This window comes from Salvia splendens, chromosome 9 (genome assembly GCF_004379255.2).
Source record: "Salvia splendens isolate huo1 chromosome 9, SspV2, whole genome shotgun sequence".
Lineage (NCBI taxonomy): Eukaryota > Viridiplantae > Streptophyta > Magnoliopsida > Lamiales > Lamiaceae > Salvia > Salvia splendens.
This window is the reverse complement of record NC_056040.1, coordinates 16,720,809-16,743,880: the sequence shown is the minus strand read 5'-3', so window position 1 is coordinate 16,743,880 and position 23,072 is coordinate 16,720,809. Positions and strand designations below refer to the sequence as shown.

At 38.0% G+C, this 23,072-nt stretch overlaps 2 protein-coding genes and 1 long non-coding RNA gene across 4 annotated transcripts; all 3 read left to right on the top strand.

Moving 5' to 3' along the window:
* The first annotated feature begins 613 nt into the window (after positions 1–613).
* LOC121746428 (serine/threonine-protein kinase STY46-like) lies at positions 614–7,607 on the top strand. Its single transcript, XM_042140256.1, has 16 exons — positions 614–1,088; positions 1,496–1,610; positions 2,552–2,616; positions 2,799–2,918; positions 3,829–3,883; positions 3,976–4,086; positions 4,278–4,328; positions 4,592–4,767; positions 4,857–4,964; positions 5,267–5,340; positions 5,470–5,645; positions 5,896–5,991; positions 6,336–6,416; positions 6,497–6,550; positions 6,698–6,832; positions 7,214–7,607. Exons 1-16 carry the CDS (start codon positions 895–897, stop codon positions 7,289–7,291), a joined length of 1,689 nt encoding a protein of 562 aa, XP_041996190.1. The 5' UTR covers positions 614–894; the 3' UTR covers positions 7,292–7,607.
* A 2,516-nt stretch (positions 7,608–10,123) lies between these two features.
* Positions 10,124–13,251, top strand: LOC121747246 (mechanosensitive ion channel protein 6-like). Of its 2 annotated transcripts, XM_042141250.1 has the most exons (6): positions 10,124–10,188; positions 10,272–12,020; positions 12,098–12,224; positions 12,292–12,585; positions 12,659–12,861; positions 12,957–13,251. In XM_042141250.1, the coding sequence occupies exons 2-6, from the start codon at positions 10,291–10,293 to the stop codon at positions 13,249–13,251; spliced, it is 2,649 nt and encodes an 882-aa protein (XP_041997184.1). In that variant the 5' UTR covers positions 10,124–10,188; positions 10,272–10,290. The 2 variants fall into 2 exon arrangements, with proteins under 2 accessions (XP_041997184.1, XP_041997183.1); XM_042141249.1 differs by having other exon boundaries at positions 10,174–12,020.
* Positions 13,252–13,492: 241 nt separating this feature from the next.
* Positions 13,493–15,091, top strand: LOC121747250. The gene is made up of 2 exons (XR_006039163.1): positions 13,493–13,857; positions 14,891–15,091. It is a non-coding gene; the product is annotated as an uncharacterized LOC121747250 (long non-coding RNA).
* Positions 15,092–23,072: the final 7,981 nt, after the last annotated feature.

Below are 23,072 nucleotides of genomic sequence, written 5' to 3'. Positions count from 1 at the left end.
AGTTCTTGTTCAGTAGCCTTATATACTTCCCCCCACTATTAAAAAACCAAAAGACCTAGAGCAAATACACAAATCAGAGTGCCCTAAATATTTTATTTACTCTCTCAGAAGCAAAACAGAGAGGAGAGAGAGGAGCTTAGGACATCCACGGTGGTGCGGAGGTCCCGACGGACATCCCAAAAACACCTCCTGCCACGTCATAAGGACTTCCCACTGCACTGCCACGTCATAAGGACATCCCACTGCACAGTGGCGGACATCCCAAGAACATCTCGACTGACTTCCCACAGTAATAAAAATTTACAAATTCACCAAATTAAACAATTTACGGAATTAAACAATTTACAAAATTAAAATTTCGACTAGCCGTATTTATAGAATTTTCGAAAAAATAAAAATAAAATAATCAGGACGTCCGTGTGGTCAACGCAATGGCGAGGGTCTGCAAGGACGTCCCGGGAACGCGGCGAAACTCCGGTGTGCGCAGCGGACGTCCGTATCCGTGTCACCTTTGCACAATGGCGCACGTCCCGCGCGGACGTCCGGGTCACCGTCAGATGTCCGCCCGGGACTAGCGCCATTGCGGATGCTCCGAGATAGAAAAGAGAGAAATGGATATGGATGGAAGAGCGGATCCAATTCAGAAACCGAAAATAAAAATCTCAAATCCACATTAGTGAGCTTCATCCCAAGAGTTTTACTCCAATTTCCCAATTATCCTATTACCAGTGGGCGCTAATATGTTTACTGGAATTTCGCCATCTCAAATCTACATCAGCAATCTCACTTTACGTGAACCGTAAAAGCAGTCAGATCGAAATTTGAAGAAAAATCAAGGCGTTAGTCGTTGTGGTTGTGATTTGTGCAAAATCCTTCGCGAATTCAGAATCTCAAATGGTGATGGAAGATAACGAGAGTTGTGGAAGTAGGGTGGTGGAATCGTCAGCTGCGAAGAGCCGACAACAGCGGAAGAAAGTGGAGGTTTACAATGAGGTTTTGCGGCGGCTGAAGGAATCCGATCATCCGGAGGCACAGGAGCCGACCTTCGATGATCAGCTTTGGGCGCATTTCAATCGCCTACCGGCCAGGTTGCCTTTACTCTTTGCAACCTACACAGTCACGCGCTTAACGTTGTTCTAATATTGTATCGGTATAATTTGTCTTTTTTCCTTTCATTTCTCTCTTTCCAATAGGAGTGCTTTATTATTGAGATTTTCTGTACGTCTTGTTTGGATTTACGAATTTGAGCGGTGATTAACCATGTCGAAAGATATGTTCAGCTTATGATTGCTGGAACTTGTTGTTACGATGTAAGACTGTAATCATATTCATATTGCTGCAATCGAATCAGAGTACATTAAAAATCAGCTATGGTGGTGTTGCATGTCAAGATATTTTTTTGTTATTTCTCTACATGTGTATCCATCTGCTGTGTTTCGGTTTGTTAATTGCTCTGTGAGTTCTGTGACTGAGTATTTGTTTCTCTTCATCGAAGGTATGCAATGGATGTGAATGTTGAGAGGGCAGAAGATGTTCTCACACACAAGCGTTTACTGCATCTAGCTCGCGATCCTGCTAATAGGCCTGTTTTTGAAGTTCGGCTTGTACAGGTGAACTTTTACTGTTCCGCGTCCCGCTGTGATCCTGATATGTTGTTGCCTAATGTTCTGTGTTTATTCACGAGGCATCTGCTGGCCGTTAGTCTAGTAATACCATCTCTAACTTCAACTTGGAAGCAAGATAGTTTGTGTGAATGACAATACCCGTGCCCTGTGAGCATTGTTTTGTAAGGAAGGTACAATAGTCATCTTGAGCTGATTGGTGGAGAGTGGAGACTAAAATAGGATTTTCAGAGTAACAGAAAAGTGAATGCTTAACTGATTTAACCAGAAGCCCAATGCTTGCCCCTTTTAAAATTTATTTACTTCTAAGAAGCTTAAGATTTTACCCTTACAATGTTGGTCAAGGGCCAGAGTTATAACTCATTGATTATTCAATATATTTAAGTTGAATTTAGAAGCTCTACTGATGTTTTGAGGTTTGGAAGTGAAAGATGGTTGAATCATGAATGTATCCCAGCTGCTATCTAGGTGAAGTTTGACATTTTAGCAAACATGTTGCTACTTATCTACTGATGTAATTTGCCACATTTGTACCTTGAGATAAAAGTAGGTACTTCTTGAGGTCTATAGTAGTCGTTGTCTGCTTTTATTTGGGTAAGGTCCAAACAAACCAGCCAACATGCACCTCATTCTCATTCTTTTTTTTTGGAATATGGCAATATGCACAAATTTATTTTGCATGGATCCAATTCTCTAATTAACATAAGTCCACCTATATTTCAAGCATGCCAAATCTTCATGTTCATCCCACATACTTATTTTCATTCTCATTGAGTGATCTTATTAAATGATGAGATGTTTCTCAACTGATTGTATGAAAGATGACCGAACAACCATTGTCTTTGTCTTTTATCACTGTTTGCATGGTATTTATGATTGGTTATGTCATATATATGCTGAACATAATTTAATCCTGGCATCCTGCACAGGCTGTGCCTCTCTTTGATGGGAATTCTGGAGATTCAGTACATTCACATTCACCAAGAAGGGGAAGGTGTAGCCTGCGACTCTTTCATATCTATAATTGACTCTCGTGGTTTCTCATGTATTAACAGTTTCAATTTGTCACTATCTTTCGTCATAAAATATTTTATTAAGTAGTCCTCTCTGGATTTATATGTAGTTTGTGAGGTTTTCTTGAATCTGTGAATATTTACTATCCTATTTTTCATTCAGCATCCACCCCCCACCTGCCTTTGGTTCTTCTCCTAATCTTGAAGCTCTTGCACTTGAAGTAAACAAATCTGAAGTTCAAGATGGAGATAGTGTCACAGAGGCTGGTACCAAGATTCCCAGGTATACTAAATAATTTTATCTGATCTTGACATAATTCGTAGTATTATTTTTAAATGTAGTTGCCATTATATATGACTTTTACTTTCATTCTTTAGGCTGCTATTGGTTGGATCTTTTGAAAGTGATTATATTCCATGTCCCACCCATTGTGTAGTTTAGTTGACTTTTTTTTGGGCCCATGAAAAACAATTTGTCCATCGGCCATTTGGAGGGCATGGATGGATCTGTAATTCCTCAATTTTGAGCCTTTCTTACTTTGTTTTGCTCTGTTACATCCTTGTGGGAACAATCTTCTGACATTGATATATTCTTGTTAACATCCAGGACTATAAACTAGACAATTTCCCTTTGCTCTGACTTAGCTGTCAGGGGAGTTTTCTCTGGAATTTTTAAAATAAGTGGAAAGCAGGTGAAGATGGAGGCAATTTTAAGGACTAATTTTATTTTTATGGAAAACTCAGTGAAATGCATTGCCATACTTTGACTGATGAAGTTGGGTCTAACCTTTTCTTCTTTTTTGGCTTCAAAATAAGCTTTTGAAGTGGGTTGTAAGTTCCTGACCTAATTGCAATGTGGTTATAAATGTAACTTTCAGTGTGTGGTAATGGGGGAAACACACAACTGAATCAAACATATTTAATTAATAGAGATTGGATATCCAACTCTCTTATAATGTCAAATTGTCAATCCACCAAAGTACATCTATATAACATATGTCTATTATGTTTTATCTCACTTAATAAACATGCAAAAGCAGGCTTGGATCAAACACAGTGAATGTGTATCTTTTGGACATTTTGTTGTGTTCTTTACTGCTAAACTTTTTTGTTTGACAAGTTATAATGTTTAATGAAAATAATACTGGAAATGCATGTCATGAAGCTTACATTTGCTATAAACTTCAATGCAGGGCCATGCATGAGATTACCTTTTCAGCAGATGACAAGCCAAAGCTTCTCAGTCAGGTAATTAATGTACTTATCCATTTCACTATGCTATACTGGTCACATGAAACATATCTAACATGGAGTAAACTCTTCAATGATGGCAATTGCAGTTGACTTCTTTATTAGCTGAAATTGGACTAAATATCCAAGAAGCACATGCCTTTTCCACAGTGGATGGCTATTCACTAGATGTCTTTGTTGTTGATGGGTGGCCCTTTGAGGTATCTACATCTTAATGCTGCCATTTTTATTACTGTATTGATTGTTTCCTTTTCATTGGCCACCAACCCTCGTTCATGTCAGATATTTTGCATAATAAAAATATCCTTTAAAAATACTTTTATCGTGCAGTAATTTTGCTGTATCCATGCATGTTTGGGCCGCCCCTGACTTTACTTTGATAACTTTTCAGGAGGTTGAGCAACTTCGGACTGCTATAGAAAAAGAAGTTTTCAAGATTGAGGTATTTCACATTATACTCCTTAATTTAGGAAATTGGGAGTCTGATAAAGTTTCCTGCACATGATTTTGTTAAAAAGCCAGCGTGGAGCTACTGTTGCTAATGTTTATGCACTTTACTCTACAGAGTACATATGTGCTCGGTCTACGATAGTTTTCGTTGGGATCCTTCTCTTTTTCTTTGAATTCATCTTATTTGTCTCTTATATGCTTGATTTAATATTATTAAAGATTTGTATTGTCATGGACGATTCATGTTTACTGCAGAAAAATTCATGGCCAAATGCGCAAAATCTGCCTTCTCTCAGTGAAATTGATCCACTATCCATCAAAAGAGAAGCTGATCATCTGACAATTCCTAGTGATGGTACTGATGTCTGGGAAATCAATCCTCAGCTCTTGAAGTTTGAGTCCAAGATAGCATCAGGATCCTATGGTGATCTGTAAGTACCAGGGCTGTCACTTGTCAACTTATGTGTGCAGTTGAGTGTTCTATTTAGCAGAAGCTAATAAAATTACTTTCTTTCTTCAGATATAAAGGTACTTACTGCAGTCAGGAAGTAGCAATCAAAATTCTCAAGACAGAGCGATTGAATACTGAACTACAAAAGGAGTTTGCCCAGGAAGTATATATAATGAGGTTTGTCAATGTATGTTTATGGATAAATTGGTGGCCGGACCAGCTATAGTAGGGCATCCTTTGAAGATTTTTTTTTACTATTCGGTAACTTTCGGTTTTTTAATGATCATGGGCGACAGTTTTCTCACTGATGTTATCTTATATTCCTATTTCCTGCAAGTCTATTTGTTCAGTGCATCAGTTTTGCTATTATTTCGACCTTTTAAACTTGACGCTGGCATCCATCTTAAACTTATCTTATTATTGTCAAAGATTTATGAACCATTATTCCTTTTTTATTGATTAGTATATGCTACTTGCAGAAAAGTACGACACAAGAATGTTGTGCAGTTCATAGGAGCGTGCACGAGACCTCCTAACCTGTGCATAGTGACAGGTACGTGTCAAACATAGTACCATGGCCTGAAAAATACAGAGATCTGGTTTGAACTACTAGAGGTCTCTTCCTTTTTCCTAATGATGTAAAAGGCAAATCAGGGTAAGTTTTACGTTTGTTTGATTGCAGAATACATGTCTGGAGGGAGTGTTTATGATTATTTACACAAGCAAAAGGGTACTTTCAAGCTCCCAGCTTTACTCAAAGTAGCTATTGATGTATCAAAGGGCATGAACTATTTGCATCAGAACAATATCATTCACAGGGACTTGAAGGCCGCAAATCTTTTGATGGATGAAAATGAAGTAAGCATTATTTTTAATGAATTGAATCTGCTTTGATCTATTTTCCCCCACGAATCTGTCAAATTGTATAGTTACCCGTGTGCCGAAAATATTTGGGTCTTGGCTTTTGTTTTATGCTAGTGTTGTGAATTTTGGGTAAAAAGTTCTTGATATTCTGGGTAGAACTGAAGATATTATACACCTCATAATCTGCCATTCCAACTATTGGAGCTTTCATAGTTTGGAATAACTCAAATGTCTTCACCTGCAGGTTGTTAAAGTGGCTGATTTTGGGGTAGCCAGAGTGAAATCACAGTCAGGTGTTATGACAGCTGAAACAGGGACATATAGGTGGATGGCTCCTGAGGTATGCCTTCGTCTTTGAACTAAGTGAGAATATAGGAGATGTTATGTGCCATATGCAGATTTTTTCCTACGAGCTCTAACTGTGACTGGTATTATTATGTGTTGTATCTTTATCATACCAGTTCTGAAGATTCCCATGCTTGACTTTGTTATACTTGAATTCACTTTTTAACATAATTCAAACAATAGATTATGCGCCCTTTTATTCTGGTTTGAAAAGAGGCCCTCTGGAGCTTAATTCTTTGCATTTCCTCTTCTAGTCCACCGTTTTCTGTCTCTGCTTGCTGGTTCTTGTCATAACACAAGCTTAATCTTGATTTGCTCACTAGTGCTCTTCTCTTAAAGGTGATTGAACATAAGCCGTATGATCATAAGGCAGATGTCTTCAGCTTTGGGGTGGTTTTGTGGGAACTGCTGACCGGAAAGGTACTTCTTCTGCTCTCTTAATTGTGTACTCTTAATCTTCTAGACAACAATTAGTTATGTTTTTGCTTTTTGTTTGTCAGATCCCCTATGAGTACTTGACTCCTTTACAAGCAGCCGTTGGAGTGGTCCAAAAGGTAAGGCTTCTACTCTGCTATGCAGTTGGGTTTTTATTCGTAAAAACCATTTATGCACACTTGAGCAGAGACTAATTCACTTGACATACCACGCGAAAAGTTAAATGTTGTAAACTTTAAACCACTTCCTTTCATTTGGCGTTTCAGGGTCTAAGACCAACTATTCCAAAAAATACTCACCCAAAGCTTGCCGAGCTGCTTGAGAAATGCTGGCAGCAAGATCCAGCAGCGAGACCTGACTTCTCTGAAGTAATGGAGATCTCGCAGAAAATTGCCAAGGAGGTATTGTTCTTTTCTGTTTAATGATCACTGCATACCTCTACTTCTAATTGACACTTGCTATATTACCTTTTCATATTCACTCCCTCCTCCCCTGACCATGTGTCCCCTCCAAGAAAAAGTGTATGCCAAGACCCCTAATTATGATATGAGAAAACGAACCACGAAGTGAAATAGAAAGTTTTACATGATCTTTCATTCGGAATTGTGAAATAGGAACACTTGTTCCGGACAAGTTTAATATCTGAATAGGACGCTTATATGGGGGAAGAGGGAGTACAGCTGATGATATTTTTTGCTTGTTTACATACTAATCATATGCATACTTTATGAGCTAATTATGTTATAACTTGCCCATGAACTAATTATACACTTCTAAAGCAGGTCGGAGACGATGGGGACGACAAACGGAAGGAGAGATCAGGAGGGTTCTTTTCGGCCTTGAGACGTGCACATCACTGAATAACAGTTAATTCAATAAAAGAATGAAGATTTTTTTTTTAAATTTAGGGATATTAAAACTCACGTCCAATTTTAGGGTTAAGTGCCATCCCTTAGTCCATTTATTCTATTTGGCATTGTACAGTATCCCTTTGTTTTGAGGTTGTACTGCATTTCATCTTGCAAATTAAGGTTTACTCTTACAACTTTTGCAATGCTTATTAGTAGTTTTTCTTGTGAGGTTTTTCTTGAACATCAAATGTAAACATTATGACACATCATACAAGATTAAGTTTGATTCTACTCTATTAAAATTTTCGGGTTGAAAGTTCATCTATAATTGTGTATATTAGGACATGTATAACCAAATATATTTGGTGTTCTTTTTCTATCTTCTCTTGTCTCGTGTTGTATTTCTTCTGTTGGCGCGAATCGACTCTCTCCAGTGAAGAAGAAGAAAGCTGAGTAAAATGGCGATTTTATGTAGAAACTGTGTCCAATGTATAACTTTTTCTTTTACGAAAATCTTCTTGTATATTCAAAATTTCCCCATTCATTTTTTACGCAAATACTCCATTTCATATTCGAATCACACTTTTTGTATGAACAAGTTTTCTTTCCTTGTATCCTGCTCCCAATTTGTGCATGCTATAATTGTCTTAACGACTTATGTTTATTTTACCAATTTCTTACTGTTACTAAATTCCTCACATTCAATCTCACATTTATGTCTTTATCTCGTTTTAAATGTGCTATTAGGCCATACACTACGCTGTCTCTATACCGTCCCTTAACTACTATTTGAGGGCCTGACTGTCCTTTTTTCCTCCATCCCTTAACTAAGGGACGGAACCTGCAACGCTCCGTCCCTTATTCCGTCCCTTAAATACTATTCATTCAATTTTATTTTTTATTTTTTTTCCCAACCCAATTCAATTAAAACAAACACACTTTATTAAAAAACACACAACATAAAAAAAAACACAACATAATTTAAAATACAAATTTAAAGAAAAATAAAAAAACTACTCCGCCGGCTAATCATCCTCAGGAGGCGGTCGAGGTTGAGGGGGAGTCGGAAGGCCAAGTTGTGCTGCCATATGCACAATTCCGTTCCACCAGGCCGTGAATTGGGCGTACGAGAAGCGGGAAGTGTCCGCCATTGTGGTGGTCATGTACGCCACCATAAGTGTGTCCGAGCCTCCCCGCGAGCCCGATCCCGAGGCCGGCTGGCTTGATTCGCCTCGGCCCTTCCTTGCTCTAGCCGCTTTCGTCGCCTTCGTCCCTTGCGGCCGACGGCGCCTCCACCGCCTCGCCCACCTCCACCGCCTCGGCCTACTCCCGGCGTGGGATCAACGGGAAAATCCTCCCGGATCTGGGATAATCCCTACGAATACCGCGGGGCGGAGGGACGGACATATGCATCAAGGTCAAAATTGGGTGGTTGGTACCCCCCCGGCGTCGCCGAACCCTGGGTCCCCGGCGTTGACGAACCGGAACCGCCCAATGTGTTGATCATGGTCTCCCAATCGCCGAACGCGTTGAGATCCCACCCGCCGGAGCCGGAACCGCCGTAGTTGCCGTCACCGTCGCCGGACATCTTGAGTTGTTATATGAAAATTTGAGAGAAAATTTGAGAGAAAATTTAGATGATAGGAAGAATAGATGTGTAGTTGTGTGTGAAATGATGATGAGTTTAAGAGTATTTATAGAGTAAAAAAATTAATTAAAAATAAAAAAATTTAAAAAAAAAACAAAAAAAATGGTATTTTTACCTTTAGAAAAAAAAATTTCTTTTATTTGATTTTTTTTTAAATTTGAATTTTTTTTAAAAAATATTTATTGCGTCAGCACGTGACAACGCCTAGGCGCGTGGCGAGACAGCCCGTCTCTTGGCTCGACGGGACGAGACGCAGGACTGGACGGCGAGCTGCAACGCGTCGCGCCGGGGTCCCGTCTCTCCGGGACAGGACGCGAGACGCCGACGAGACCCGTAGTGGATGGTCTTAAGGGGAAATCTATTTCCAAAAACTTGGGTGATGATGTCGAGATCTCTCCCTGATCAATAACATTGACCAGTACGATCAAGCCAATATACACACACTCAATTTACATATTTTAGTTTTATGTCTTGTGATGTCAACTTAAGAGCATCCATAATAGGAATGCCCTAACCACCGCCTAGCAATAGCCCAGTTTAAAACTCATCCTGCCACGTCATCATGTCCTTCCCATAACCTAGTCAATGCCCTAGTCTCCAATTTAATTCATTTTAATTGCTGGTGTTTATCAAATAGTATTAAAAAATGAAATGTGTAAATATATAGTATAAATAAAAAAATACAAAATAAAATAAAAATTCAGCTAGCTGATCGCTCGCCGCGCAATAGGCGGCCAACGATTGACTAGCCGGTTAGTCCATACTTGGGCTTTTTTTTTCCTCTGTTCTAGGCGCTGGTTAGTCCGATATTGCTAATGCTCAAGAACATAAAGACACTTTTTTTCTTTTTTTTTTTTATCATGTGACTGTAAGTCCGTAACCGATGAACCCAAGTAGCCCCTCTAATTTTTTTTTAAAAAAATTGCTATAATCAGCGTTAATAGTATAAGTTTTTAAAAATCTTTTACTTGATGTTTTATGTTTAGTAGTAGTATTATAATGTATTTTATATGGAGTAAAAAACAAAGATGACAAGTATAATGATTTACTATTCGATCCATATATAATTAAATAATTCAAAAGAATACAATCAAAAGTTATTGTACGAAAATGAAAAAAATCCCAACAGTTGAAAATTAGTAAAAAACGAAAACCATGCATTCACATCCATTACAATGTGGTCTCATTGTCATCGGCAATGGCATAGTTATTCAAAATCCACAATTTGGTTTGGGATGAAATCTTGAATATCTGAAAAGTATTTTATCCTGAATGAAATGAAGATTTCTTTGCCTCATTTGATTTTGAATAATCATTAATGGAGCTTCCTCCTTCCCGCAGGAAGCCCTCCAAACCATTTATGCATGCCCGCAAAATCTCCCTCACCGACCTCGACCAGCTCTACGAAGAGCAGCCCATTCTCTCCGACCACCACCGCGACTCCGCCGCCGAAATCATCGTCAAAATCGACGCCGACGACACTCCCATCCTCCGGCAAATGCAACAACCCCCCCACGACCCCCCTTCCAAGCTCATTCATCAGTTCATCCACAAACAGAAAGCCGCCGGCGGAGATCTCTGCCTCGACGTCGACCTTGAAATGGATGAATTACGCAACAACGCCGCCACCTCCTCCTCCAACAACAACAACAATTCCCGCAGCCTGCCCCCTCTCGCCGCCAAAAGCCGCCGCGTTACCGTCGAGGAGCAGGAAAAATTCCGAAGCGAAATCAACGAATCTCCCGGCTCCTCCCCTTCCTCATCCGACGACGAAATTGGCGACGACAGCAGCAATCAGAGCGGCCTCAATCGCCGCCGATCCATTGCCAAAAACAACAACGACAGCGGCGGCTCCACCCCCGCCGACGGCCAGGTCCTCAAATGCACCTCCTCGATCCAACAAAGGTACGGCAGAATGAAAACCAAATCGCGCCTCCTCGATCCGCCCGAGTCCACACCCGAACGCCGCCCCGACATGAAATCCGGCCAGCTCCGGTCAGAGGTACTCGGGCGGGCATCCGGCATGGTAACCCGACCCGGGGAAGACGAAGAGGAGGATCCGTTATTCGATGAGGATTTACCCGAGGAATACAGAGGGGGCAAATTCAATACCCTAACATTGCTCCAATGGATCAGCTTAATTTTAATCGTGACCGCCCTAGTTTGCACCATCCGCTTCAAGAAATGGAAAATCAGGAAATTCAGAGGCTTACATTTATGGGAATGGGAGGTTTTGATTCTGGTTTTGATATGTGGGAGGCTGGTATCAGGCTGGGGGATTCGGATCGTGGTGTTCTTCATCGAGAGGAACTTCTTCATGAGGAAGAGAGTTTTATACTTCGTTTACGGCGTGAAACGGTCGGTGGTGAACTGCATCTGGCTAGGGCTTGTGCTGATCGCGTGGCACTCGATGTTCGACAAAAAATTGGAAGGGAATGACATATTTTTATGGTATGTGAACACAGTCTTAGTTTGTATGATCGTCGGAACTCTTCTATGGCTGGTGAAGACGTTGATGGTGAAGGTGTTCGCGTCGTCGTTCCACGTCAGCACCTTCTTCGACCGGATACAGGAGTCTCTGTTCAATCAGAAGGTGATCGAGGCGCTATCGGGGCCGCCTCACCTAGAGATCAAGAAGCAGTTAGAGGAGGAGGAGCGGACCCTGGCGGAGGTGTGGCGGCTTCAGAACGCAGGGGCGACTCTGCCCCCAGATTTGAAGCCGTCGGCGCTGCAGCAGCCCAAGAGTGGGGTGCTGCCGCCTAGGCCGGCCAAGACGGTGAGCTTCAAGCTGTCGTCAGGACAGCTGGCGAAGAGCATGAAGGATTCGAAGAATATGAATATGGAGAGGAGTAGGAGCCAGCATGAGATAGTGTCGATGGAGGATTTGCATAAGCTGAATCACAAGAATGTGTCTGCTTGGAACATGAAGAGGCTGATGAAGGTGGTAAAGAATGGGGTGCTGACCACGCTGGATGAGCATGTGCAGTATAGCTCCGAGGGCGACGAGGCCTCCACGCAGATACGAAGCGAATTCGAGGCCAAATGTGCGGCCAGGAAGATCTTCCGCAACGTGGCTAAACCTAAATCCAAGTTACTCTTCTTCCTTCTTCTCTACTTGCAACCACAGGTTTTTCTTCGAGCTAATAAGTTGATGTGTCCATCTCCAGGCACATCTACCTGGAGGATTTGATGCGTTTCTTGCCGGAGCAAGACGCGTTGAAGACCTTGAATGCGGTGGAGGGGTCGACCGAGAGCGATAGGAGGATTAGCAAAGCTTCCCTCAAGAGTTGGGTGGTAAGTATATAAGTGGTTTTAGGATAGAACTCTATGGATTTCTATCAACAGTGTTTATATTTGTTAGGTTAACGCCTTCATAGAGCGAAGGGCGCTGGCCCTAACGCTCAACGACACGAAAACAGCGGTGGACAAGCTCCACCACATGGTGAACGTGATCGTAGGGTTGATCATCTTGGTGGTCTGCCTCGTCATTCTCGAGATCGCCACCAGCAAGTTTCTCCTCTACATTAGCTCACAGATAGTCGTTGTGGCCTTCATATTCGGAAACACTTGCAAGACCGTCTTCGAAGCTGTAATCTTCGTCTTCATCATACACCCTTTCGACGTGGGTGATCGCTGCGAGATTGATGGAATCCAGGTTATATAACTTTCTCTTCACTTGTTAATTTATGCATCGCCTTGTTGATATTTTTTTTCATGCGTTGGTGTAGATGGTCGTGGAGGAGATGAACATTTTGACTACGGTTTTCTTGCGATACGACAATCTCAAGATTATATATCCCAACGTGACTCTCGCAACGAGGCCTATCGGAAACTTCTACCGGAGCCCTGACATGGGCGATTCCGTCGATTTTGTTGTCCACATCACCACGCCTGTGGAGAAGATCGCCATGATCAAACAGAGAATCACAACGTATGTACTACTAGTATTATTAAATTTTGAAAATAAAAAAAAAAAAAGTTAGTAGTAGTATATACTAGTATATGGTATAATTATTTGTTGTGCAGATACGTCGAGGTGAAGAACGACTATTGGTACCCTCAGCCTTCGGTGGTGGTGATGAACTTAGAGCAGCTCAATATGTTGAAGCTATCGGTGTGGGTGAGGCATAAGATGAACCATCAAAACATGGGAGATAGATGGAAGAGGAGGGCTCTTTTGGTGGAGGAGACGGTGAAGATCCTTAAGGAGCTTGATATCGAGTATCGTCTCTATCCTCTCGATGTCAATGTTCGTGCAATGCCGAACATCACAACCACCCGGGTGCCGCCCGGGTGGCCTACTCCTCCTCCGGCGACCTGAACTTTTTGTTTCTAGTTGTGATGCATCGATGTTGTTGTATTAGGTCATCGTGATGTATATGGTGAAATGGAAATATATTTGTTAGCTTTACATTATTTTGTGGGGAGCACTACACTCCCTATACTCTTATAGATATAACATCCTTCCTATAAAAGCCATTCGATAACCAGATCTAGGGTGTAGATTTCATCAACTTTGCTTGCATTATTAGACTACATTTTAGTTGCATCAGAGGGTAAAATTGTCAGTTCCTAAATACGAACTGGTACTCTGAAATACATGGCACGAGATTTCAGCGGTGATTCCATACACATTCAGTCTATTCACATTCAATTGAAACCTTTCAACTCTCTCTCCAAATCATTCAACTCCTTCCGAAAATGCTCACATATACCAATCCTTCCAAAATGAAAAACCCTAGTTTCATGAAATTGAGAACCGAAGTTGCACCCCTTCTTAGTAGCGACCGCGGAAATATTACGCCGGCTACGTTCGTCGATTCTGCATTGGAGAGGTAAAAGGCACATTTTGTTTGTTCTGAAATGGTTAAAAGACGAGACTTTTCGAACCCCGAAACGGCTGGCGGCGGAGAAACTTCTGGAAGTGGTAAATTACTGATATTTTTATGTTTTTTTGTTCTTATGTGGGAATTAAGGGTTTTTGTCAATTTGATCAAAAATTGCGCTAATTTAGTGTTCGGATTTTACGATAAATGTCCCATAAGGAGTGACTTTCATGTTGTTGCTTAATTTGTCGAAGAATTTGATTGCTGTACATGAAGTTAAGTCAGATTTTCTTAATTTCTTTGAGAATTTGCTTAATGTGTTAATTATTTTGCTTATTGTTAACGAGAAACTGATTTTTTTGTGCTTAATTTCTTCTAGAATATGCTTAATACATTGAAAATTTTGCTTATTGTGAGCGATGTATTTGCTTATTCTATTCGAGAATGTGATAATATTGTTCGAGGATTTGCTTAATGTGTTAATTATTTTGCTTATTATTAACGAGAAATTGATTTTTTTTGCTTAGTTTCTTCTAGAATATGCTTAATATGCTGAAAGTTTTGCTTATTGTGAGCGGTGAATTTGCTTATTCTATTCGAGAATGTGCTAATATTGTTCGAGGATTTGCTTAATGTGTTAATTATTTTGCTTATTGTTAACGAGATATTGATAATTTTTTTGCTTAGTTTCTTCTAGAATATGCTTAACATGTTGAGAATTTCGCATATTGTTAGGGATTAATTTGCTTATTCTGTTCGAAAATGTGCTAATATTGTCTGAGAATTTGATTAATTTGCTCACTATGTTCGAGAATGTGCTTGTGTAATGAGAAACAGTTTGATTTGCGTAATTTATTCTTCAATTCACTTAATTTGTGCGTTCAATAATTATAGTCGGGATTGAATTTGATGATGCAATTATGTTTCTTAATTTCTCCTTATACGTGCTTACGGCCAACGATGCATAATTATCTTATTAAAACGTGTACTTAGTTTGACCTCAAACATGCTTAATATGGTTAAACTGTTGCATATTACAATTTTTTGGATAATACCATTAGTTTTGCTTAATTTGTTTTATAATGAGCTTGATTTGTGCCAAACTTTGGCAGTAACTTGATTGCTCTTATTCAGTCCACAGTTGTTAAGCGACGCAGATGATGGAAGAAACAAGATGATCCAGAAAATGAACCGAGGGGAAAGAGGTTGAAAATAGGGAGAAGAAAATAACATCATTACATGGAGTTTTCTCCATTACGTGTACTTTGCAAAAGTTATTGTAAACAAATTAATGCTTCTGATGTAAATTAATCTTGCGTTTGAAATTTAGTTCAACAAAACAAGGTCTTATTTTGAATAAACATTATGCCGTAAGTCTTTTCATCACGATTATTATTAGTTTGCATTTATTATTTTAACTCAATCTCAAAAGCAACAAAAATCTGTTTTTGAATGTTAATATCTCATGAATATTTTGGAAGAAATATATTGTATGCCATGACAAGTGTATAGTATAAATACGTATTTAATCTAATAAACACAATAAAATTCTATCGTTTCACAACTACCATATATTACATATCAACTATAACATTATTGCATCCATCAGATCATCATTGCACTGCAGTATGTTGCATTTTTGTTTAGAATGTTGTATTATTTGTTTAGAATGTTGCATTGTTGACAAGAAATAAAAATAGATACAACTACAATACTAATAGGAATTAAGTAACTTATCATAGCATAAAACATGAAAGACTAAATTTAGAGACAAAATAGAATATTAAAATCCAATAATAATGGAAGAAATCATATATTAAGAATCCAATATTCTGTTCACCATAGAATTAGGAATTAAGTTACTTGCCATATCATAAAATGCGAAGGGCTAAATTTAGGAAGAGGAAAAAATTGACTGAAATACATATACCAACTATAACCTTTCCCCTATATATTTTGATTTTTAATAGTTTTTGGATGGTGATGTGGCATAATCATGGCCATTAATTTCATAGATTGGGTGGACGAAAATGGTAGGATGTTATTTTTTCAAAATATGTTATTTTTGAAGTGCATCCCGTGTTTTCCATAATTATATATATTGTGGGATTTTGATTTTTCGGTTCTCGTTTCTCTCTACATGGAAAAGTTCACTCTCCTTGTCCCTGAAAAGTAACAATTGGTTCGACATGGATTTGATGTATAATTGGTAAAGTAAGAGAGATAGATAGAAATTTTTTAAAAGTATTATCAATGAAAAATAAGTCACACCTTATTAGAGAGAAAATAGTTTTCAGGGACGTAGATTCATTTCAAAGTAGTTATAGTAGCAACGAAAGGGATTATGTGTGACATCCGTAACCCAAATCATACATCATATTGCATAATTACATATTTTATTATAATTACATGATATACATTTTTATAGAATTATAGAGATTTGAGTGGGTTGCTATATAATATGGTGTTTAGAAATATACTTTCATGACATTAGCAATTATTAACACATAATTATATGTAATTGAGTTTAAAATTAAAAAATAATTGAATTATATATTAGGCATATATGTATATGTACGTGTTAGATTAGGAATACTTTTCCAATTACTAAGTCATCATGCACATAATATTATTTGTCATATACATATGTCTTTTTGTGCATAAGTAAAAGGGTGTAGTTCCAATAAACTAAATGTACATTTCTTTTTATTATAGTTACTTAGAATTTTATCTAATAGCATCAATTATAATATTTTATTTTTGTTTGATACGTGTAAGGATTTTAGAGTTAGTAAAAGGAATATGTGTGAATCCTATTGTCATAACCGACTAGAACTTATCATATATAAGCCTTGGAAGTGCATGTTTATAAAAAAAAGGTGGGGAAGCGAGAACTTGGAGTCGGAAGGCAGAAATATAGTCCGAAGGTAGAAAGGTTGTAGGAATAGTTTATTTTCTTAAAGACATGCTATAGTATAGAAGATAGTTATGATATTTCATATTTTATTTTTGGTATATAATCACATAGGATCAAGGTTGAATAGGAAGAGGAGCTAGGGAGTTCGGTTAGAATAGTTACCATAATTAGGTGTGTATAAATCACACTTTTAATTTTATATATGTTATGCAATTGATTGCTATATGTTAGATTGTATTGAATGTTTGAATTATATGATGTGAACCTAATATAGTTATGTGTTGTTTGGAATTATTTTGTGGAATATGATATGGATATGTGATTGGTGCAATGGATATGTGAGTGGTGCAATTTATATGTTTATATATGGCATTAGAATTTCTTGAATCATTGGATTAAAGAGGATATGTGACAGTCTTGTCCTGGGTCTGATGTCCATGATAATGGAAATAGACCTACGGGTCATATACAATGAAAATGGACCTACGGGTCAAAGAAAATATGCAAAGAGGGGAGGGGCCTTCGTGGAAAGGTCAAATCAAAGAGGGGTCTTCTTGGGAAGGTCAAAATGCAAAGAGGGGCCTCCGTGGAAAGGTCAAATCAAAGAGGGATCTTCGTGGAAAGGTCAAATAATTAAAAGGGACCTTCGGGTCGTATACAATGGAAATCCTGGGTAGATACCAGGCTTGACTAGTCACAAAATAATAAATCGAACAGAGTGACATATGCATATGTATATGAAATTGTTTCTAATATTTGTTGGTTATTGTTATATATATTGATTAAAGAATATGTTTGATTTTGGGATGTGGAATTAAAGATAAGGTTTATATACACTGAGTTGTGGCTCATATAAACCACTAATATTTTTCAGGAATAAGATATCAGTGAAGTTTTTGGTTGACATGGGTCGTAGGAACTGCATTTGTTATCAGGTTTGGTGGCTGACGCATTTTGGCAACCTTCTCCTCCTTATATGGAGTGGTGAGAGGGTCCCACTACTGTTCAAAATGTTTTGAAATATGCACCAGATAAATGTTGGATTTTGAACTTATATGGAGTATGTGTATTTCATTTACTTACCTGTTGAATTATTTGTGATAAATGTTGGATTTATTTATTATAAGTCTATACGTTAGAAAGGATTGGGGTTTGACAGTTTAGGTGGTATCAGAGCGGGGATAGAGTCCCGCTGGGACATGGCATTTATAATTATCGCATGCTACATTTCGGTTAGAAGTTTCATTTGCATTTCAATTATCATGAACATGTGTCACCAAGGAGAGAAGGGTCAGCCGCCCTGCATCATCAGTTAGCTGTAAAAATATCTCATATACATGTTGCATCATATGAGAATTACCAGCAAATACATAGGCTTTTGGATAAAAAAGTACATAGACCAATGATGAGTCAAAGAGGTAGAAACATTAAATAACACCGAAAAATGGAATTGTTGATTTTATGAGACTACTGATCTGGCCGAGGCTGAGATATGGTTGAAAAGGATAGAACACGTGTTCAATCAGATGAGTTGTATGTCAGAGAACGTTTTGATTACACAGTGTCTCTTCTTTGAAGCAATACTTACTATTGGTGAGAAATAGTCCCACAAGCTATGATACAACCTCTAGTGCTCAGTTGAGATAACGTTCTCAGAGAATTCAGTGATAATTATATACCAGCAATGTATTGCTACGAGATGTAAAGAGAGTTTTTGTCTTTAAAGAATGAACTATGCTTGTTGATTATGAGCTGTCGTTGCTCCTATATACCTAGTTTATCGTGATTGCGTAGTGTGAGTTAATTCAGTAGAGCCATTTGCAGATTTGATTCTCTTATTCATACATGATTTGATATCATCATGAGTATAGATTGATTGTTACTTCACCAAACTAAGGTAGATTGTTTTTGTAAAAGAAATGGTAACAGAATCATCGAGACGAGATCGAGTGATATTTTATGGTAACTGAAAAATTGTTCTAACTTGTTATATCAGCTACATCACCTTTTCGATTGATTTGAAGTGGGGATTCACCTGGATTTTCGCCTTAGACAAAATTCACTATTGAGTTACTACCAGGTATTACATCTATATATGTTCATCCTTATCAAATGTCTTCATTAAAGTTTCAAGAGTTGGAGAAACAGTTACAAGAGTTGATAGATAAGAGATTGTATGATCTAATATTTACCTTGGAGAGTACCAATATTATTTGCGAAGTAGAAAGATGGCACATTGTGACTTTGTATAAACTATTGAAAGTTGAATCAAGTGACAGTGAAGAATAAATATCCATCACCGAGAATTGAAAACCTATTTGATCAATTTCAAGGTACGCAAGTGTTTCGAATATAAATATTTGATCAAGGGACCATCAGTTGAAGATAGCTAAAGAGAATATTGACACAAATTTTCGAACTCAATACAACCATTATGAGTTTCGCTTATGCCTTTCGAATTGACAAATGTCCTACAATTTTTATGGCATTGATGAACAGTCTCTCAACCATTCATGGATCAGTTAGTGGTTATTTTTATTGGTGACTTACTAGTATACACACAAACTACGTATGGGCATGTTAATCACTTGTAGTCAGTATTATATGTTCTGCGATATGAATAAGAGTTGAGTAAATGTTAGTTTTAGCTAGATCATGTGGTATTATTGGGACACGTGGTGTCAGATCGAGGAATAAAAGTGGACATATATAAGAAGATTGAAGTAGTTGGCAACTAGAAAAGATTCCCAATTATTGTTGAATTGATGACAAAGTTATTACAGAAGAGTTTTTCTTTTATGTGGAGTGAAGCATGTCAAAAGTGTTTTGATGAGTCGAATTATTGATTGACGGTCTTCAACATTGATTATTTCCATAGGTAGATGATATTATGCTATTTTTAGTGATGCATTGCAATATGGACTTGTTATCTTTTGATGAGAAATGGATATTTTATTACTTATGCGCCGGGACAATCACGAGTACATGAAGCTTCTTATTCTATTTCTGATATAGATTTAGCAGTGTTGTTTTCCTTCGAAGATTTGGCATCATTATCTGTATGGAGAGACTTTGTCGAATTTTGATTGATCATGAGAGTTTGAAATATTTGAAGAGTGAAAAGGAGTTGAATATGAGACAAAGACGTTGGATAGATTTTCTTAAAGATTATGATTACACCATCGAAATACCATCTTAACAAGGCGAATTTTGTTACAGATGCTTTGAGTTACAAGTTAAGCTGAGTGATTACATATATACAAATAACATCATTATTAGAGTATTATTGATGGTCGAAGATGAAGAAGAAAGTCGTAGAGTTTGTTTCAAGGAGTTGACATGTCAACAGGTTAAAGCAGAACAGTATGTACCTACAGGTACATACTGTTTACTGTTGCCCTCACCGAGACGATTATAATGGTGGGTTTCTTACGTTTACTACACATTAGAAGATTTCTTATAATTAATTATATAAATTTATGTCGAAATCTTCTTGTGATTTCCATGTAGTGTGGGATCCCTCATGGGAAGGACCAGCCAAGGTAGAGCCTGATTTGGACACCTCGTACGACTACGAGTCCTTCGAAGATGAGCTGTCGGATGACTCTAGAACGAAAGACAACCCAACGCATGAGGTGTTGGGGGTGGGGTGATTCCACAGTTTAGTGTGATGCTCAAGAAGACCAAGTATGAGCACTCATTAGTAAGAGACTTCATATGGTTATGCATGTCTCGTTCATGGCAGATACAAAATTATGATACAAAAACTAATTATAACTTAGACACAGGGGCGGACGCAGAAATTCTTTGGAGTAAGGGCTCCATTATATATTTCCTCCATCTGTCATCAAGTGCTAAACGTCCTATTTTTGTTCTTTTTGTCCATCAACCAATAAATGTTGTATTTTATTAATGGTAAGTAACTTTTTTGGAAAAAAAAATAATCAGATGTCAATAAAAAAGAAAATAAAGCGTTATAATTTGAAATAAATTTATTTCTACTCACATAAACACTAGTGACTATGAGAGTAGTAGGCCCACTTTTTTATTTCAGTCTTACATTTACAACCCGAACAAGTTCCATTTAATAATACTCCAGGTAATAATATTATAATATTATTATTTCATTCTGATTGGCAAGTATCTTCGTCTTCTCTAGACATCAGAAACCAACTATGGTTGTTTTCTCTGCAACTTGAGAAATTTCAACTCAACCCTTTTTTATCCTCCAATTTCTATCCATTTAATCTTCTATAGCACTAACTTGGTAAGGGATGAACTCAATTTTCCAAAATTTCAAAAATTTTGTTTATAGAAAAAATATTAAAATAGGCATTTGGGTAAGTGCTTAAGCCCCACCCTCTCTATGAGTGTGTCCGCCCCTGCTTAAACACAGTACCTATATTTCCACAAATTCAGCAAAATATAAAAAATTACAAAAGCAAAATATTATGCACTTACTCATTGTTTGATCTCAAATTCATAGTTAATTTGATCTTAAAAAACCTAAAGCATTCAGCTTTATATCTCATATTTTTTCGATCATCTCAAGAACATAACATATAATCCAATTTATTATCTTTATATTTCATTTTATACTCAATCACATCATATAACAAATATCTACATCTAATGCCAACTATTAACTATAAAGCTTGATTGGAATGAAAAAATTTAACTCCAAAATCAGACTACTATTACACTTAATAATGTAATAATAATTTAGTACTGAAATTAGTATTCTTTACTACTTCTAAGAAATCAAGAAATCAATTGATTTCTTCAATTTCAAGTCATAATACAAATCAACTACTTCATTTTTATCACATTTTTCCTGTTAATATACATTTTAGTTTTATTCTATCAATTGTTATTATTATTTGCAAGATCAATATATTCGTTGGAAACCCAATTCACTTATTTCTAACCGAAAATTGTCATTCCATAATATTTTCAATTGCAGCAATTTCCATTGGGTTTCTGTAAGAAACATCTTTCTATGATATCATAGGCACGGGTTGGAGCATATTTTACAGTGGAGGATCAGAAGTGGCAGATGGTGCTCCGCAACAAGAATGGCAAGATTCGCACTAAACGTGGGTGGAAGTGATTCATGACCGATAACCGTGTTCGAGCAGGGATGCGTTGCACCTTTCAGTTAATCGACGTTGATGAGGTTTACCTTTGAACTTTGATTTGGTGGTCTAATGTTATGCCTGGTTCCTCTTTTGACTGGTGTTGCATCATAAAACCATTACGTTTTGGGGTTTACTTGGATTTTTCTTAAGACTTTCATGAAAGACTCTGTTATTGTAAGCTTAATCTTCACAAATGTGTGAGCACTGGTGCATCATTTCTGTCGCTGATGTAGTGTCTATTATGGCAAGGTTTGGTGAATATTAGTAATGTTTTTACCATCATGTTCATAATTTACATTTCGGTATGTGTCATATTGATGCTTGAAGTAGAATTTGCTGATAGGGGAGTAGAAATAAATACTACTAATACCATTACTACTGATCCATTCATACAAAAGCCACGACCCTTACAATTTTTAGTTTAAACCCCAAACATTCATACTACTATATAAAAAAGCCCCTTCAACCTAAAAACTAATATGACCTACCGCAAAAGATGAGACTTCCGTATCCTAATTTCCCTACCCAACTTCATAGACGATCATGAAAAGGAAAGCAAATACATACTGCAATAATAACTAGGGTACGTGGTCGAGGTGCTAGGATTCTTAAATGACGACAACCTTCTCCAAGGCCCGGTACACATAAGCTTGTTTTGCCACTGGAGGGAGGCTCATAAAGAAGTAAAGCTTCTCAACCTTCTCCAGTATGAAGTCAGATGCATCAAAGATTTGGCCGAGTGTCAGTCCCGGGATGCCACCCACTAGTTCAAACACTTCCTGTCGAGCCTTAGTCAGATCAAATTCATACCCAATCCGATTGGCAAGGTGTTCGAGCCTGTCATTGGTAGCTTCATGCATCTTCGAAATCACTTGCACCAAGTCTTCAAAATCATCCCTCGCCTTACGTTTCTTCTTGTTGTGCGCTGGAGGGGCACCTTCTTTCACTGAACTGAAGGCGCTGTCATCATTAGTTGCAAGGGAGATGTGGTCGTTCTCCTTCGACTGCCCGAATGAGCTGTCGAAGCTAACGTGGTACTCGTCTCCATTGATGTCAGCAGGGAGTGGATGGACATTGAGCTGTCCAACAACAGCATCAGTGTCTTTGGAAGCCTCTCCATTCGTTCGGTCTTTGCCAAACACGATCGTCCAATCCTTGTAGGAGGGCCAAGCCTTGTTTCGCAGAAAGCGTGCACCACTGTCAGCCTACAAAGATCAGGTATTGCTCAGTGAATAATGTTTAAAACATGAAGTAGCAAATT

Coding starts and splice junctions, on each gene's coding strand:
- LOC121747246 (XM_042141249.1), top strand. CDS start 10,249: ATGGAGCTTCCTCCTTCCCGCAGGAAGCCCTCCAAACCATTTATGCAT. Junction 12,225..12,291: donor CTTCCCTCAAGAGTTGGGTG/GTAAGTATATAA, acceptor TATATTTGTTAG/GTTAACGCCTTCATAGAGCG. Junction 12,586..12,658: donor GCGAGATTGATGGAATCCAG/GTTATATAACTT, acceptor GCGTTGGTGTAG/ATGGTCGTGGAGGAGATGAA.
- LOC121746428 (XM_042140256.1), top strand. CDS start 895: ATGGTGATGGAAGATAACGAGAGTTGTGGAAGTAGGGTGGTGGAATCG. Junction 5,341..5,469: donor TAACCTGTGCATAGTGACAG/GTACGTGTCAAA, acceptor GTTTGATTGCAG/AATACATGTCTGGAGGGAGT. Junction 6,833..7,213: donor CGCAGAAAATTGCCAAGGAG/GTATTGTTCTTT, acceptor CTTCTAAAGCAG/GTCGGAGACGATGGGGACGA.